We start from the raw sequence: 18,858 nt of genomic DNA on the forward strand, positions 1-18,858 counted from the left end.
GCGATGCACTACCTGACAAAGCCTATGGTGAAATGAGGCGCTATTTCTTGGAAAATACAAAAAAAACTAACCTAAGCCCATCAGGTGAACACATCTTAACACAGATATCTTATTACATGCGGGAAGGCAACTGAAGTGTGTCTAAAACTCATGTGAACCTGGCCTTAAATCCTACTTACTTTATTTTTATACCTGATCACTACAATATTCCTGGATAAATTTTTAACCCTTCACAGCATTGATCTCAAACCCGTGGCTATCCAGCTGTAATACCCAGCACGCCCTGACAATCACGGTCTCTCAAGGCATGCTGGGATTTATAGTTTTGCAGACGTTAGAGACCTTACAATACGTGTTTGATAATTTTTTAAAATAATCACAGAAACAATCCAAGACCCGGGCCTAGCCTGCCGCACTAAGAAGTAATATAATGAGTTCCTTGAAGTCAGTGCAAGCTCCATGTAACCGCTCAGGGTCTGTATATTGGTCCATTATTATTGAAGCGGACTATCCCGTAACAAAGTGTATACATATATATATATCTGTATCTAAATATCATGACCAGGTGTTTGCAGCATACACAGCAGCGCCCACTTCTGGATCCCAAAGGTATATAGTGTCATTCTTAATTGCACGTTTTGCCATAGATCAGCAAAGTCCCCGGTTAAAATAATCCAGCATATGATAAATTCTGAAGAACTTTGCTGTGCTTTAAAATCTGAACCCTGTGTGTTGTCACCTACACCCCACTATACAATAAATACATTTGATTTTGCAGTTTTTCTTTTTATTATTATCATCATTATTATTAGTCTATTCATTTGCTGCCTACACATAGGAGATCAGCCATTATGGGCCCTCGACTAGTCATCACTGGGAATATTCACAGTGCTGTCATTTCACACCGCAGTGACCTTATTGGTTCATAGGATACCAATACATGAGATACTCAATATGGCCGCCTCCACTGTCAGCAAGCACCGTGTGCAATTGCAATACAGTCCCAAGATGAAAGACTTGTCATCTCTCCTGACATGTCCATCATCGCAAACAGTTATGTTCCCCATAAAATAAAATCTCTGCAGCATCTTTTCTTAGAACTTCATCGTGTCCTGGAATATATATGAATAAAAATCGGACAACTGGGAGTTACCATTCCCTCAGGCCCTAAACAGTCTGATACTGTCAGCACATATTGTTTGTTAAACCTAGCCATCAAGTTCTTCACAATTTCCAGGAAGAATAAGAGGAAGAAGACAAATTGGCACTGTAAAAAAAAGAGGTTTCAGAGCGGTTATTTCATAGGGAATTGTATATATTTTTGGAGAGCTGACGGGTCTTCTTTAAATATGATCATATATTTTAGGAATGCACTTGTTTTAACCTGGCAGAATGTGGGTTGTGCTTTTGCACTTAAAGAAAGAAAAAGTTTGGTTAATAAAAAACAAAACCGACCATTTATACACAGTGGGTATGTATACATGTGCTCTGTACACAGATATACATAATACTGCAATAAATCACATATTCAACATGTGCATGGAATCTTCCAAACTACAAACTATTTACATGTATGCGTGCATGTGTACAAAATGCTGTACGCCAATACATATGCACACACAGAACTTTACATTACGTACATATGTACACATTCAATCTCCCCCCAATGTCAAGGCAGTGTCACTGACAGTGCAGGAATACTCCATTCATGGTCTCTAGGGGTTTAGTAATTCAGCTTGGTCACGGGTCTCTCCCGGCTGCTGTCTGTCGTCTGGCTGGTAATGCGCTTACGGTTTCTCTTAAGTTTGGAAATGTCCTTATCAAAAACTTCACCGGATCTCAGAGCAGAGACAAGATCATCGAACTCTCCCTCTTCCTCTCCGTTCTCCTTTGCCTTCTTGGCTTTGCGCTCCCGTTCTCTCTGTTCCTTGAGCTGAAATAATAAGATGCATTGTTAATATTATTAAGGCTACTGAAGGTTAAAGCCATTACTGCTCTGGGAGGAGAGCTCCTTTTATTATAGGAATGGCCACTCATCTGAATTGCTGCCATGAATTAGGAATACGTTTGTTTTTGTACCGTGTTAGCCAGTGGGTAGGAAATAAAAAAAGGTATCAACTACTGAAGACTGAAGTTTCTTGTTTTTTTATAATGGCTAACTAATAGAGATGAGCGAACACTATTCGATTGAATAGATATGACATATTACAAGCTTTCGACGCTCCCTGCTTCTTCCTCAGGTAAATTTACCTGAAGAAGAAGCAGAGAGCTTCGAAAGCTTGTAATCTGTCATCATCATTAATAGCCATTAAAAAAGGTATCAACTACTGAAGACTCAATTTTTTTTTTTTTTTTTTTTAATATTGCCATGTAATACTCAATTTTCCCTGTAGTGGCCACTGTAGAGAATAGGACTGGCTGGTTTCTAGGGAACTAGAATCGAGACGGTTTCCATATTGAAGGGCTGTTGATGATGAGAAATTGATTTCCATAACTTTAACGAATAGACCATTACTTACACACTTTATACTAATAATGTGTAATATAATTTACATTTAAAAATAAACAAACCCTAAAAACAAGCAACATACTACCATTAAAGTAACGGCAGTCTGAATGGAGCCAAGTGAAGCCCAATTTGATGGACAGATGTTATTCCACAGTAATGTCACGTTTGTGATCTCCACCTAGTGTGTACACTAATAAATGTTCCTGAGGTATAAGCTAAGCGTGTCCATAGAGCTCCATAAAAAGTGTCCTTTTGGTCTCTATTGGGCTGGCACACTACAAGCAAAGTATGGAATAGCATAGTAGAATACACTATTCCATATAATATCTTAGGGCTAGGCCATCCGTATTTTAATGCTGAAAAACTCCTTAAGATGGCCATGTCCTGGCAGACTCTCCTTATATAAAATCACCATAAAATGTATGCTTAGCATGTTCTCTTTTTAATGGAGAGATAGGAATAGACCACTGCCAAACACTTCTGACAATGGCTTATCTCCTGTGGAGAAAGAAATGGTATGGGGACATGCCCCAAAATGCCCAATCTGCCGGCCATCAGGAGATGTTATACTGAATTACGGGCAAGTTTATCCGACATAGCAGTATGTATAGCCAGTTTTACATAAGATGTAGTATTCTATTATAGTCAGACCATAACCCACCACTACATGACTGATGGCTGTGCCCATGAAATAACTTTACACTTCATCTTTAGATTGTTTGCCATTACCAATAGCTCAAGGAAATAAAATAGTGGAATACAACTGCCTCTATAGAGAAGCTATGGAAATACAGTGTTCCACCAGACGATGATGTTGCTGCTGCTTGCCCCATGGCAGCGCTCTTCGTACGCCACCTTATTGCGTATAGCTCATAGGCTGCACAACACCTTATTATTTTGCGGCGAGAACCTCAGGAGCTTTAACCCTACACCTCTCTGTAGACCTGCCACTTCACGTCCAATACAGATTACTAGCGAAATATTCCTGTCTGCGGTTGAGCTCAACAAGTGACAAGGCAGAGATGAAAGAATTTACTGCTGCCTGTAAGGGCCATACTTTATATGATTTGTTATAATGGCTGAATACTGCGGACGGATCTCAGCAGAGCTAAATCATTCCATTATACTGGCTGCAATGAGTGAAGAGACTCTTCAAAGTTCCAGCCGATGATTGTATAAAGATGTTCTGTTTATTACACATCTGACGTCCGTCTTGCGGGATATCAAGCTCACTCAATGGCGGTAATTAAACACATGAACTGAATGACATTGATATAAACTCATTTTTCCTCTCCTCTTGTTCAATTTCTTCTTGGAAGACATTGATTCTCTGCCTTCCCCTCAATGTCCTGTGCTCTCGTGGCGCTCAGACATCTGGCAGACATGACTGACATGGAATGTGTCCCATCATGCTTAACTATGCATCATAGGACATATTACAGTAGAAAAACCTGACTAGAACAATAAAGGGTCTTTCCAAAGTCTTAGGGCTCGTTCACACGGGGCGCGGATTTTGACCATATTTTGACTCGGGGGAGCCAAGTCAAAATATGGTCAAAACCCGCCTGCCACAATGTCGCAGTCGCGGCTTCCCCCACCCCGGAGTCAGCTCAAATGAATGGGCTGACGCTTCTTTTTTTCCGCTATCGGCAATTGCCAATAGCGGAAAAAAGAACGCTAGTGGTCTCCATAGACCACCATTGTAAAGGGGCGGATTATGACGTGGATTCCGCTGTCAAAATCCACCCCTTTGGCCACGTGTGAACTAGCCCTTAGGGTAGGATTCATGCTCTGTTACAGATGACAGTTCAGCATAGCGCCAAAAATGGCTGACTATGAATGTTTATGTCCTCAGTCGCATATTAGCTCTCCTATAACAGAAAAACTGACATATAGGGCAACTACCTGAAGGAGGCAGTGTCCAACCCATTAGGTTAAGTACAAAAGGATACGATTCTGGTGACAGACATTATTTAAAGCGGTACTGTGAGATTAAGATATATTAGACAATCCTTATGAAATCAGTCAGGTCTAACTCTTGGCACCCCTTCTGATCAGCTGTTTAAAGGAGCCTTTTCATGGTTTACCTAGGTCTGTCTACGTGCACGTCACGTACTTAGAAGTGACAGTATATGGCAGGGGTCAGCAACCTTCGGCACTGCTGCTGTGGAACTGCAACTCCCAACATACTCCATACACTTGGATAACAGCTCCAAGAACAGCAGAGCAAGTATGCATGCTGGGAGTTGTACTTTAACAACAGTTGGAGTGCCGAAGGTTGCCTACCCCTGATATATGGTATTGAAGATTCGTCCCTGGGCTCGTCTCAACTTCTTAATCAAGGGTGCTGTGAGACGAGCCAGCTCCGACCTTACATTGATGGCCTAATCTGGTGAATTTTTAGACCAGATTGGGCCTAAATGGACTTTCCTGCCAACCCCTAATAATTTAACCCTTTAAAGAGGACTGATAAATTAATGACTTCAGGCGACTGGGTTCATTATTTTGGTGCAAGGTTTTTTGACACTGCACCAAAAATCTGCCTGCAGAACTAAGGAGCTGTATGTGAGGTGCTGGTCTGTCAGTGACATAAAGTCATACAATAGAGGATACAGGGGGTATCTTTATGCGATCTATGTAGAGCTGCGTCCTTTATTGGTCCTGTGATGTCAAAGCTTGATCCTATCAGCTCAGTGTTCATTAAACAAACGAAAAGTGACAATGACAATCTCTAACCTGTGCCTCTATACGTGCACGACGCTCCTCCTCTTCCTTCTTCTTCCTCATGTTCTCGTTTTCCTGTTTGGCTTCTGTAAACGCCTGGAGGAACTGATCGAACATCCCAAAGAACTCATCTGGTTGTATTTTGTTGGCCTCTTCTCCAAAATGTTTGGCCGACTTTGTAAACTAGAAGGATAAGACAGTAAATGTTAATCTGGATCTTCAGTGTAAAGTTAGCAGAAGGTGTCACAGCTCTGGAACACAGCATTGGTCAGCACTGCCATAGGCTATACATAGTCCTGCACACAGCACATTTGACACATAGATGTTCAGTAGTCTTTTATCTAACCAGTGATAGCGAATGCAGGAGGCACGCTTCTCCAACATTAAACCAGGACGCACCGCAGGAGTCAGGGGGCTCGCCCTCACCAGCACTTTGAAGTGGCGGCGATCCTTTTATGGCCACATGGCCTTTTATTAAAACCAAATGTGTGTCTGGGGGCCATATTTGTGTTTTTCTTACTTTACAAAAATAACATATCATTTAGAAGAGGCAAATGGTTCCTTAAAGCACTGCACAAAGAAAACCCAGCGCCGGATTCATTCCTCCTCTCTGTAATTAAAATAGTTAATTACATGTTAGTGAATGAGATGCACAAAATGTGCGGATGACAGAGGTAGTGAAATTATTATCTACATACGTGTGTATGTCTATATGTATTTATATATACACATCTTTGTTACATGCAGTGTAACAAATGTGTCTCTTAAATATAATAGGGTATATAAAAAAAAATCCTAGGGAATTTTCAGGTTAATATTAAGGGTTATTTGCAACCCCCCTATATTAACTGAGCAGATAGCAGCTCTCTGGAGAGCCTAACCTGTTTATATGATATACAGAGAGCTCAGCATGTAATACTTTGCTTTCTCCTGTGGTGGTGCTGTAGGAGAATTGCACACTTCCTTCTCCAGTATTCAGCAGATTACATTATTTTTAGGGGATCCTTCTAACACAAAAGGGATTGCCCAAAGTTATGCCCAATGAAGCAGAAAACAAGGCTGCTGGTTTTTCTGTATTATGTGTAGTATGAGCTGAGAACCATAGATACTGTATGTATTAAAAATAGGGATGGCCCCAGAGGTCATGGGTCTCCCTCCACTCCCCAGATATGTCTGTTTGGAATCCTAGATGAAGAGATATGGCTACCACATACCAGAGTCTTTTTATCTGAATCATAATTTTGGGCAAGGAAGACCATCGCCTTGAGAGGTCAGTGTGGTGGAAACTGGTCAATTCTATTTTACCATATTACCAAATGATGTGTAAGGGTAGAGGTTGCTCTCAGTAATTTCAAAAGGTTTGGGGCCCATGGTGTAATTCACCATTAACCTTATACACTACCCCACCCTTAGCTGGTGTATTAGCCTTGTATGACATTGCTTACTATGTTGTACTATTTGGCTGGGATTGTATCTTCTCCCTGTTCATACTGGATAGTTTCCATCTTGGACTCCCTACCTGGACTTCTCCTTGGGATATTTGCTTGTAACCCTGCTGTTTTGCAGCACTATTTCTGTTGCATTGTATTTTCTTATGTACATGTGTACAGTATATGGTTTGAGATCCTGGTGATACTGGTTATTCATTACCCATTTATAATGTAGACCATGTTGTACACTTTTATAACAATAAAACAAGTTAAAAATATTATATATATAATATATATATATATATATATATATATATATATATATATATATATATACAGTCCTATGAAAAAGTTTGGGCACCCCTATTAATCTTAATCATTTTTTGTTCTAAATATTTTGGTGTTTGCAACAGCCATTTCAGTTTGATATATCTAATAACTGATGGACACAGTAATATTTCAGGATTGAAATGAGGTTTATTGTACTAACAGAAAATGTGCAATATGCATTAAACCAAAATTTGACCGGTGCAAAAGTATGGGCACCCTTATCATTTTATTGATTTGAATTCCCCTAACTACTTTTTACTGACTTACTGAAGCACAAAATTGGTTTTGTAACCTCAGTGAGCTTTGAACTTCATAGCCAGATGTATCCAATCATAAGAAAAGGTATTTAAGGTGGCCAATTGCAAGTTGATCTCCTATTTGAATCTCCTCTGAAGAGTGGCATCCTGGGCTACTCAAAACAACTCTCAAATGATCTGAAAACAAAGATTGTTCAACATAGTTGTTCAGGGGAAGGATACAAAAAGTTGTCTCAGAGATTTAACCTGTCAGTTTCCACTGTGAGGAACATAGTAAGGAAATGGAAGACCACAGGGACAGTTCTTGTTAAGCCCAGAAGTGGCAGGCCAAGAAAAATATCAGAAAGGCAGAGAAGAAGAATGGTGAGAACAGTCAAGGACAATCCACAGACCACCTCCAAAGAGCTGCAGCATCATCTTGCTGCAGATGGTGTCACTGTGCATCGGTCAACTATACAGCGCACTTTGCACAAATAGAAGCTGTATGGGAGAGTGATGAGAAAGAAGCCGTTTCTGCACGTACGCCACAAATAGAGTTGCCTGAGGTATGAAAAAGCACATTTGGACAAGGCAGCTTCATTTTGGAAACAAAAATTGAGTTGTTTGGTTATAAAAAAAAGGCGTTATGCATGGCGTCCAAAAAGAAACAGCATTCCAAGAAAAACACATGCTACCAAATGTAAAATTTGGTGGAGGTTCCATCATGCTTTGGGGCTGTGTGGCCAATGCCGGCATCGGGAATCTTGTTAAAGTTGAGAGTCGCATGGATTCCACTCAGTATCAGCAGATTCTTGAGAATAATGTTCAAGAATCAGTGACGAAGTTGAAGTTACGCCGGGGATGGATATTTCAGCAAGACAATGATCCAAAACACCGCTCCAAATCCTCAGGCATTCATGCAGAGGAACAATTACAATGTTCTGGAATGGCCATCCCAGTCCCCAGACCTGAATATCATTGAACATCTGTGGGATGATTTGAAGCGGGCTGTCCATGCTCGGCGACCATCTAACTTAACTGAACTTGAATTGTTTGTCCAAAATACCTTTATCCAGGATCCAGGAACTGATTAAAAGCTACAGGAAGCGACTAGAGGCTGTTATCTTTGCAAAAGGAGGATCTACTAAATATTAATGTCACTTTTCTGTTGAGGTGCCCATACTTTTGCACCGGTCAAATTTTGGTTTAATGCATATTGCACATTTTCTGTTAGTACAATAAACCTCATTTCAATCCTGAAATATTACTGTGTCCATCAGTTATTAGATATATCAAACTGAAATGGCTGTTATAAACACCAAAATATTTAGAACTAAAAATGATTAAGATTAATAGGGGTGCCCAAACTTTTTCATAGGACTGTATACACTCACCGGCCACTTTATTAGGTACACCTGTCCAACTGCTCATTAACACTTAATTTCTAATCAGCCAATCACATGGCGGCAACTCAGTGCATTTAGGCATGTAGACATGGTCAAGACAATCTCCTGCAGTTCAAACCGAGCATCAGTATGGGGAAGAAAGGTGATTTGAGTGCCTTTGAACGTGGCATGGTTGTTGGTGCCAGAAGGGCTGGTCTGAGTATTTCAGAAACTGCTGATCTACTGGGATTTTCACGCACAACCATCTCTAGGGTTTACAGAGAATGGTCCGAAAAAGAAAAAACATCCAGTGAGCGGCAGTTCTGTGGGCGGAAATGCGTTGTTGATGCCAGAGGTCAGAGGAGAATGGCCAGACTGGTTCAAGCTGATAGAAAGGCAACAGTGACTCAAATAGCCACCCGTTACAACCAAGGTAGCCAGAAGAGCATCTCTGAACGCACAGTACGTCGAACTTTGAGGCAGATGGGCTACAGCAGCAGAAGACCACACCGGGTGCCACTCCTTTCAGCTAAGAACAGGAAACTGAGGCTACAATTTGCACAAGCTCATCGAAATTGGACAATTGAAGATTGGAAAAACGTTGCCTGGTCTGATGAGTCTCGATTTCTGCTGCGACATTCGGATGGTAGGGTCAGAATTTGGCGTCAACAACATGAAAGCATGGATCCATCCTGCTTTGTATCAACAGTTCAGGCTGGTGGTGGTGGTGTCATGGTGTGGGGAATATTTTCTTGGCACTCTTTGGGCCCCTTGGTACCAATTGAGCATCGTTGCAACGCCAAAGCCTACCTGAGTATTGTTGCTGACCATGTCCATCCCTTTATGACCACAATGTACCCAACATCTGATGGCTACTTTCAGCAGGATAATGCGCCATGTCATAAAGCTGGAATCATCTCAGACTGGTTTCTTGAACATGACAATGAGTTCACTGTACTCCAATGGCCTCCACAGTCACCAGATTTCAATCCAATAGAGCATCTTTGGGATGTGGTGGAACGGGAGATTCGCATCATGGATGTGCAGCCGACAAATCTGCGGCAACTGTGTGATGCCATCATGTCAATATGGACCAAAATCTCTGAGGAATGCTTCCAGCACCTTGTTGAATCTATGCCACGAAGAATTGAGGCAGTTCTGAAGGCAAAAGGGGGTCCAACCCGTTACTAGCATGGTGTACCTAATAAAGTGGCCGGTGAGTGTATATGAGTGTGTATATATATATATATATATATATATATATATATATATATATAGTGATATTCCAAAGTGACTGACAACAGACAGAAAACAAGACAACAGACTGTATTCACATAGGGTTAAGATACCTTATGTTTCTAGTATCCCTTTATAACAGGAATTAAATTGATACAGATTTATAGGTTACCCAGATTCTTAACTAACATTGCTACCATTTCCAGCAAGTGGTCACTCAGCTTTCCCAGGATCTGGAAAGCAACAATCCAATGGCTACCACTCAAATCTCCTGCCTTGTGTCTGCCATCAGCCGTTGTACCATTTCCGGGGTAATCTCTGCTATGTGATCTAGGGGCTATACCACTTTGGGTTCAGATTTTTTTTTTAATTTTATTTTTTTTTTTTTTTAACCAGGAACAATTGAAAACCCTGCAGCACACACCATATACAGTATACTGCTAGCAACCAGGATTATGCAGCTGTATACTCACCAGCTCTTTGGATTCAACAAGAAGATCTTCCACATCAGAGAAGCTGAAGCCAGCAACAGTAATAAACTGACTGACAACCGACACAAACTTGTCTCCTGGCACAGGGGGCTGAGACTTCTGATATTCCAGTTCCTAAATATAGAGAAAAACAGGCTATGAAGCAAAGAAATTGCCTATGGTGGATGTACAATCACTTCCTATCTACGACATACACAGATGTTACAGAATTACTTAAAACTGCCATACACATAAGGTCATTGAGGAGACACTGACTGTATAGCGGGACCTGGAAATCACAACATTACAGTAATATACCAGCAAGGGCTCGTTCACATCTGTGCCTCGGTCTCGGTTTTGGAGATTTCCGTTTCCTGCCTGAAACTGGACAGGAGACTGAAACCTGCAGCCATTTTTCAAACCCATTCATGTGAATGGGTTTGGAAATAGACCGGCTGTGAGCACATGTGAGCGTTTTGTGCTCTCTGCGGCAAAAAACTGTTTGTTTTTTTTTAAACCGGACACAAAGTTGGACATGCAGGACTTTGTGTCCGGTTTTTTAAAAAAAACTGTTTCGCCACGGAGAGCACAAAACGCTCACAGGCGCTCACAGCTGGACACGGTCTACCAGGTTTCCGTCTTCTGTCGGCAGAAGATGTAAACCTGAAAACGGAGACGGGGTGCTGTTGTGAACCCAGCGTAAAAGGGCCCTCATTCACATGCTGTAAACATTTGTAACTACCGTACTATAGGATGCGCTATGAATCAGACCGGGATTTGCTGCAAAATATTACATTGGGTTTTGTGCTTTCCAATTTAAAGGGTTTAAATGACATGCAGGCTCTGCCATGGTGGGAAAATTCTGCTAATCTGAACATAGCCTTATGGTTTATAGGGTTAAGGGTTATGCTATTTGCTATTTATCTAGATGGATTGAATGAAATTACATTACTTCTTGTGCCCTAAGAGTATCCTGACATGCATCATCTCTGCATACAACATGTACAAACCATTCCTATACACACTTTTTGATCATGAATTTTTTATTTTTTTTACTTTCTCTAATAACGCAGAGAAACACTTATTTATGTCATACGGACTACAATAAAACGTTACTTACATTTTCCACAGCTTTCAGGCCGCTCCTCAAGGTGGCAATCTCTTTGTCCAGTTCAGTCATACTATTAAAAAAAAAAAAAAAAAAAGAGGAAAGTAGATGAAATGTCCATGTGATAAAGCACTACAGTAAGAGGACGTGATAAGTTGCATTCACACGATACAGTGAGATCCATTCTTCGTTCTTGGAGTATATAAAATAGGGGCATCTTGGAAAGATCTTGGCAGTATTCCTTTGGGTTTGCTTCCCTTGTCTCCAATGCTGGATACACTCTCATTCTCAGTAACTGATCAGAGTCCTATGTAATGTCTTCCTATTTATGCCTTGGCACATCTCATGCAAAAATCCTGTAAAGGAGTCTGACTAACCTGGGTAACAACTTCAATAATAGATGGCAACACTTCATAACAAATAGGGGAAAAATGGGAAAGTGACCTTATTTTGCAGTGATATTGAAATGGGTGATGGGTGACCTCTATGACAGTTAGGTATAAAACCACATTGAAGCCATAATGATAAGATTTCTGAACTCTAATACATTCAGTCTTCAGTAAGCTCCCTCTAGTGGTAGGATCTGACCATTAAAACAAAGCAATAGGTAAAAAAATTTTACCTACCATAAGATATTTTAATACAGGGAGTGATATTAAAGACTATTCCTAGGGGTAGGGAACTGCAAGTTAACCCTTAGCAAGTTAATATGCATTAGAGATGAGCGAGTACTATTCGATCAAATACCTCCTGGCTATAGGTATTCATGTAAGCAGTTGAACACCAAAGGGTTAAGCGCATCGAAGATTTGACATGTTTAACCTCTTGGTGTTCGGCCGCTCACACAAATACCTATGGCCGGGAGGTATTCGATGGAATAGTACTCGATCATCTCTAATCTGCATTAGTAATCCATTAATCAGTTGTCAAAGACAGCCCAGTTATGTCAGGGGCCACATTAAAGGTTCTATCCAACTTCTGGTTTATTATGTTGGAGGTGTAACAATGTGATATAGCCATGGCTCACAATCTGCAGAACATATGTGTAGTTTGTTTTTGCACATTATATGGCTACTTACTTGACTTTTGCAGCCTCAGAGATACTCTGCAGCTCCTCGTGTAGATTTATAATCTTAGGATACTTCTTTTCTACCACAGTTATTAAATAGTGCAAAAGGGTGATGTTCCTGTAATGATTAAATACAGTGTAGTAAGAAATAGCAAAAACAAGTATGAGCAATATCTCTATGGCCTATGGGAGCATAAAGGGTTAAATGAGGAAGAAGGTTCTGGCCTCATATAAGTCAGCTACGTCTAGGATGGCTGACACAAATCAGTTAACCTGACAGTCTATCTGAAGTATTCTATATTGGTAGCAAGCCTTTGATGTAAATGAACAGTGATATAGTCCAGTTCTGCTTCATATGCAAAATCCATACAAAATGGGAATCCATCCAAAAAAATGCATCATATTCACTATAGGATCTGAACAGCTGAATGTCATCAGAGCCATCCCTTTTCCTAACATTACATCATACCGTCCCCTAGGGAACCATTTTTGCAAGCATAAAACAAACCGCAGCTCTTGAGGGAAATTAGTGGAAATCTCACGCTGGATTGTATATACAACACCCCCTGTGAGAGGTCAGCTAAAGGAAAACGCATAAACCTTCTACAGGTACCTGATGAAACGTTTACTCCGGAACGCGTCAGCCCAAGTCATTCACAAAGGCAGCTCTTCTGCTGTGCAAGCAGTCACCCATGGATGCAGTAGGGGGCATTAGTGTAGGTCAAGTACGTAGTCTTTTATCACAAGTATAACTATTATATATATATATATATATATATATGCGCAATGCAGACATTAGAGCGCTTTTGTAAATTGACCTCAATTCTACAGTAACTGCACCTTTAAAGAAATAAAAATTCACTTACTTGTCAATGCTGGATTTGGTATCAGCGATCTTATTTAAACTGGAGATTTTGAACCCGTAAGCGTTGCCCCTCTGTCCTTTATTCATGTAGTTCCCAAAAGCCAGGACAACCTCCAAGAGCTGCTTTAAGCTTTTACTCTGCAATACCTGCTTGGAAGCTGAGCAGATGGCTGTGTGTACAAGGACAACAAATTAAGTTAAGAAGGTTTAAATAAAGCACATAGAAGCCTTAGTAGTGTCAAAGTTGTGTGTGCAACCCAAATACTACTTAATAATGTCATCCAGGACTTTATTTAATAACCTATCCCTTATATAGGCTGGCCATATATGATCAAAAAGGACCATAATCTTTGGGATTCCCATTGATCAGCAGAATGAAGGAGCCATCACTGTTTATCTAGTCACAGTGCCATACATATGGTGTGGCTGTACCTAGAACTGCAGCTTAGCCCATTTAATTCAACTGGATCTTGAGTACTATACCTCCAGCAACCCTGTGACAACCTACTAGGACAGGTTCATAAACAAATGATGCTCGATTCAGACTAAAAATCGGCACTATTATCTGCAGAGAAGCCTGCATGTGTTAGATGAAGGCTTCCAGGCAGATTTTGGTGCAAATACAGCAATGGATAGCACTTTTTGTTGAGAAATGACACAGAGAGATAGGTTCATAAAATGGATTTTTTTTAGAGTGAGAATGGGATTTATTAAAGAGCCCATTCATGGACAATGCACTCAGCTGCAGAATTTCCATGTAGATTTTGCACCCAAACTATGCAATATGGGACCTCACCCCTAATTTCATGAAAACATTTTGGATAACGAACGTTAAAGATGCCGTAATCTAACTGTCCCTCAAGTGACCAGAATATGACTATTAGTAGGGAAAAAGCCAACTTACCATCAACCTTTGGTTTGACTTCAGCAACCCTTTCTGCAAACTTCTTTTTGAAGTACAGAGACTGCAGACGCTGCTGATAATGGTTAATCCTACAAGAATTAAAAATAGTCATTGGAAGAAAAAGTTCTTAAGTCTTATAAAGAAAATACAAGGCTAAACATACACTCACCGGCCACTTTATTAGGTACACCTGTCGAACTGCTCGTTAACACTTAATTTCTAATCAGCCAATCACATGGCGGCAACTCAGTGCATTTAGGCATGTAGACATGGTCAAGACAATCTCCTGCAGTTCACACCAAGCATCAGTATGGGGAAGAAAGGTGATTTGAGTGCCTTTGAACGTGGCATGGTTGTTGGTGCCAGAAGGGCTGGTCTGAGTATTTCAGAAACTGCTGATCTACTGGGATTTTCACGCACAACCATCTCTAGGGTTTACAGAGAATGGTCCGAAAAAGAAAAAACATCCAGTGAGCGGCAGTTCTGTGGGCGGAAATGCGTTGTTGATGCCAGAGGTCAGAGGAGAATGGCCAGACTGGTTCAAGCTGATAGAAAGGCAACAGTGACTCAAATAGCCACCCGTTACAACCAAGGTAGCCAGAAGAGCATCTCTGAACGCACAGTACGTCGAACTTTGAGGCAGATGGGCTACAGCAGCAGCAGACCACACCGGGTGCCACTCCTTTCAGCTAAGAACAGGAAACTGAGGCTACAATTTGCACAAGCTCATCGAAATTGGACAATTGAAGATTGGAAAAACGTTGCCTGGTCTGATGAGTCTCGATTTCTGCTGCGACATTCGGATGGTAGGGTCAGAATTTGGCGTCAACAACATGAAAGCATGGATCCATCCTGCCTTGCATCAACGGTTCAGGCTGGTGGTGGTGGTGTCATGGTGTGGGGAATATTTTCTTGGCACTCTTTGGGCCCCTTGGTACCAATTGAGCATCGTTGCAACGCCAAAGCCTACCTGAGTATTGTTGCTGACCATGTCCATCCCTTTATGACCACAATGTACCCAACATCTGATGGCTACTTTCAGCAGGATAATGCGCCATGTCATAAAGCTGGAATCATCTCAGACTGGTTTCTTGAACATGACAATGAGTTCACTGTACTCCAATGGCCTCCACAGTCACCAGATCTCAATCCAATAGAGCATCTTTGGGATGTGGTGGAACGGGAGATTCGCATCATGGATGTGCAGCCGACAAATCTGCAGCAACTGTGTGATGCCATCATGTCAATATGGACCAAAATCTCTGAGGAATGCTTCCAGCACCTTCTTGAATCTATGCCACGAAGAATTGAGGCAGTTCTGAAGGCAAAAGGGGGTCCAACCCGTTACTAGCATGGTGTACCTAATAAAGTGGCCGGTGAGTGTATAAAGGAGCCACCAAAAGGCCAGAACCGTGGACCGAAGACATGAGATGGAAACCAACCGATTCATTGTATTTAGCCATTTTACAGTCAGCCCCTCTCTTACAAGGAGGAAACAGACAGGACATGAATAAATGATGGCAGCAGCTGCTACCAAAATATTGTCCGGATGACAATTTATAATAAAATGCATTTATTTCCTTCATAATGGGTTTCACAATTTCATATTCAAGGATAATTTAGACCTGGATATACTTGTATGTATGACGTTACATGCAACAGTGATCATATCCGCTTATTGCTCTAGCATTGTACATACACTTGAGGTCTATGGTCTCAATAGACAGTACTCACATGGCAAAACATTTTATACATGGGTCCCCAGCAGGTATCACCATGTCTGAATAATTAATAGGTTCCCTTATTTTCCATAATCAGTAAGTTTCCATCTAGATTACCGTAGATCTAAGGGTATGTTCACACGTGCGCCTTAAATTCCTCTTCCATTTTGCTGCAAATGAATGAGCTTCCAGTGGGGTGGCTGGCATCGCAAAGCATCATGCTAAGGACTGTAGAGATGAATGAACACTATTCGAAACAGCCGTTTCGAATAGCACGCTCCCATAGAAATGAATGGACTTTGCTGGCAGCCGGCCGCCTAACCCCCCGCGTGCCGGCCGCTTCCATTCATTTCAATGGGAGCGTGCTATTCAAAACGTCTGTTTTGAATAGTGTTCGCTGATCTCTAGTAAGGAGGAGGGAGAATGGCACTGAGTTGTAATCTTGGAAAATGGAGGGCCTGGACTCCATATTAGTATACATGTAAAGTCAGCAAGTAATTTTCTATGTGCAACTATACTATCATGTTTAGACGCAGCAGAAGTCGAGAACGTGGCCAAATCAGATTCTGTAAGCAATTTGGTCACTTACTAGTCTGCACGAGTATAACAATGTATAATGGATGGCCTGCCACTGTCCACACTCTGTGAGAGATGGCTATTCATTTTTAGCAGTTTTTTCTTAGATTAACATTAATAAACGTTACTATCTGATATAAATCATAGCATTGTAGGTGACACTGCGTAGCACCATGATGAAGTTAGATACAATCTCCTTGTATACCAGGAAGCTGAGATACGTGAAAAAGTAACATGAAAATTCAATATTCTCCAGTGAGGAGACGATAAAACAAATATGAACGGCTTCCAAAATGTGATATTATATGAAAGGAAAATGTTTTGCAGCTGTGAAAAGACAAGGTTTACACTATCCCAACAGTGTTCTGAGAAGAGGAAAGAATAAATATGTATCTCCTCTGTGCAGGTCACCTGGGAGAGGGGGAAATGTGGAGTTAGAGTTTAATTCTATCCATCTGCCACAGATTTTTATTACTTTAGCTTTCGCTTTACTCTTTTGTTGTATAGGGCGCATACACAACTCATGGTGGCTAGGATTGCCATGTAGAAAAGGAAATCATTCAATATGTCTGTAAACTGTTGAGGATAGCGCTATCAGTTTTCTAGGAACTGGTGACATCATCTGGAGTGAGATTTCAGCCTATTGGTTTTGGGAAAATCATGACATCACTGACTGCTAGTATAAAAGAGAATATAGTGGATGGATTTTGGTGAAAAGGAGACCCCAACATTTCATAAGAGGCCACATTAATATAATATGCAACAATACTTGACAAAAGATATCATGCAAGTATGGGGCATCCTTGAGAATCCTGGGGTGGTGTGCAGATCATGATTCACACTAAAAGGCGTATCTGAAGAGGATAACCCCTGTCCATATGCCCTGTTAGGAAACGTGGATGTCACAGCTGGGGAAAGGGGGGAGGAGGTTTCTTATTCAGGACACCCCTCTCATTGAATGACAGAGGAGAGTCCATCTGAGGGTGTAACTACCATTCTGGTGGACTCAAGCCTGTGATGTATGGCCAGTCACAAGGCTTGTCTTGGCAGAATCAGTTGCTTGACATAAGTGCCAGAAACGGCACTTCGAGTAATAAGATGATCCTCCTGGAAACTGCGTTCTGAAAGGGGTTGTCTCCGACCGACATGCCTGTTTTAGTAAATACTAGCTGGCAAACCGTTTCAATGGGGTTTGCTCACACTCACTCTCATGTTGGAGAGCCAAGGGGTGTCTATAAAGGGATTCTAACAATATGGAAATATGGGAAATATTTAATAGGGATGTTACTAAACTTTAACTCCATGTAACTGCAGAGCTGTTGAGAAGAGCAAAGCATGGCTGTTTTTCTGAGTACATTACGGTGACATCCTCTGACCGCTTAGACCTTTGTAGAATCCCTATTGTTACAGGCTCCGTGTAGTAAAGTATATTTGCTGTCATTTCTCAATCTCTCCAGTATCAAGAAGTATATAATCTATTATATATATATATATATATATATATATATCTTTAATGTAGCATTTGCTGTTGGAGAGTACAGTGGGCTTTAGGTTCATGTGGAGGTTGCTATTGGTTTGTACAGTGGGCCTTAGGTTCATGTTTGTAGGTGCAGATGCAGATCTTCATTGTATGGTCCACGTGCAACCTGCAAGTCACAACCAAAACTATTAAGAAAAGGTACCTGCTCATCTCAAAGAGGAATCTGTCAGGTTTGGCCATACGGTCCAGCTCATGTTTGTGCTCTTCCAGCAAGTCAATGTCACTCTTCTCTGGAACAAACTTCAGGAGCTGGAGAGGATAAGCTCAGTGTTAGAAGCCTGCACATTTGAGGTCATGAGCATATACTTTACAGAGGACCTGTCACCACTCCAGACATTGAAAAATACTTGTACTGTACGTCACAATGCTACTGTAACTCTGCATTGTACCATTCCTAGAAATTTAGGAATAAATTGGGTGTTACCAGTTGGGAGTGTGTCCCTGCAAAGTCAGCAATCGTTTGACAATGTCAGACAGCATAGAGACACAAGCCCCATCTGGTAACACCCAGTTGACAATTAATGCATTATTTTCTAGGAAGAACAACAGAAAAGCCACACATACAAAGTTCTAAGATAAAATACTCCAGATTTGTTCTATTATGGGAAAACAAATGATTTCCACATGAGGAGGGGTCCTCTCACAGTATAGACTGGATGCATATCTTACATTTTATACCAAAAAGTACCCTTCACTTGGGAAAACACCACTCCTTAAAGAGAAGTATTGACATGCTGAATGAAGTTTTAATGGAC

At 41.1% G+C, this 18,858-nt stretch overlaps 1 protein-coding gene across 5 annotated transcripts in view; it reads right to left on the bottom strand.

Moving 5' to 3' along the window:
- Positions 1–18,858, bottom strand: part of DAAM1 (dishevelled associated activator of morphogenesis 1) — a 149,890-nt gene that overhangs the window by 30 nt on the left and 131,002 nt on the right. For all 5 annotated transcript variants that reach the window (XM_075282742.1, XM_075282740.1, XM_075282743.1 and 2 more), the window contains 8 exons: positions 18,246–18,352; positions 14,267–14,355; positions 13,364–13,532; positions 12,508–12,615; positions 11,441–11,501; positions 10,324–10,455; positions 5,246–5,416; positions 1–1,933 (listed from right to left, as the gene is read on the bottom strand). The exon at positions 1–1,933 is cut by the window's left edge and continues 30 nt beyond it. In XM_075282742.1, the coding sequence (XP_075138843.1) occupies positions 1,724–1,933; positions 5,246–5,416; positions 10,324–10,455; positions 11,441–11,501; positions 12,508–12,615; positions 13,364–13,532; positions 14,267–14,355; positions 18,246–18,352 (1,047 nt within the window). In that variant the 3' untranslated portion in view covers positions 1–1,723. The remainder of the gene's footprint in view (positions 1,934–5,245; positions 5,417–10,323; positions 10,456–11,440; positions 11,502–12,507; positions 12,616–13,363; positions 13,533–14,266; positions 14,356–18,245; positions 18,353–18,858) is intronic.

Source organism: Leptodactylus fuscus, chromosome 7 (assembly GCF_031893055.1).
Source record: "Leptodactylus fuscus isolate aLepFus1 chromosome 7, aLepFus1.hap2, whole genome shotgun sequence".
NCBI classification, from domain to species: domain Eukaryota; kingdom Metazoa; phylum Chordata; class Amphibia; order Anura; family Leptodactylidae; genus Leptodactylus; species Leptodactylus fuscus.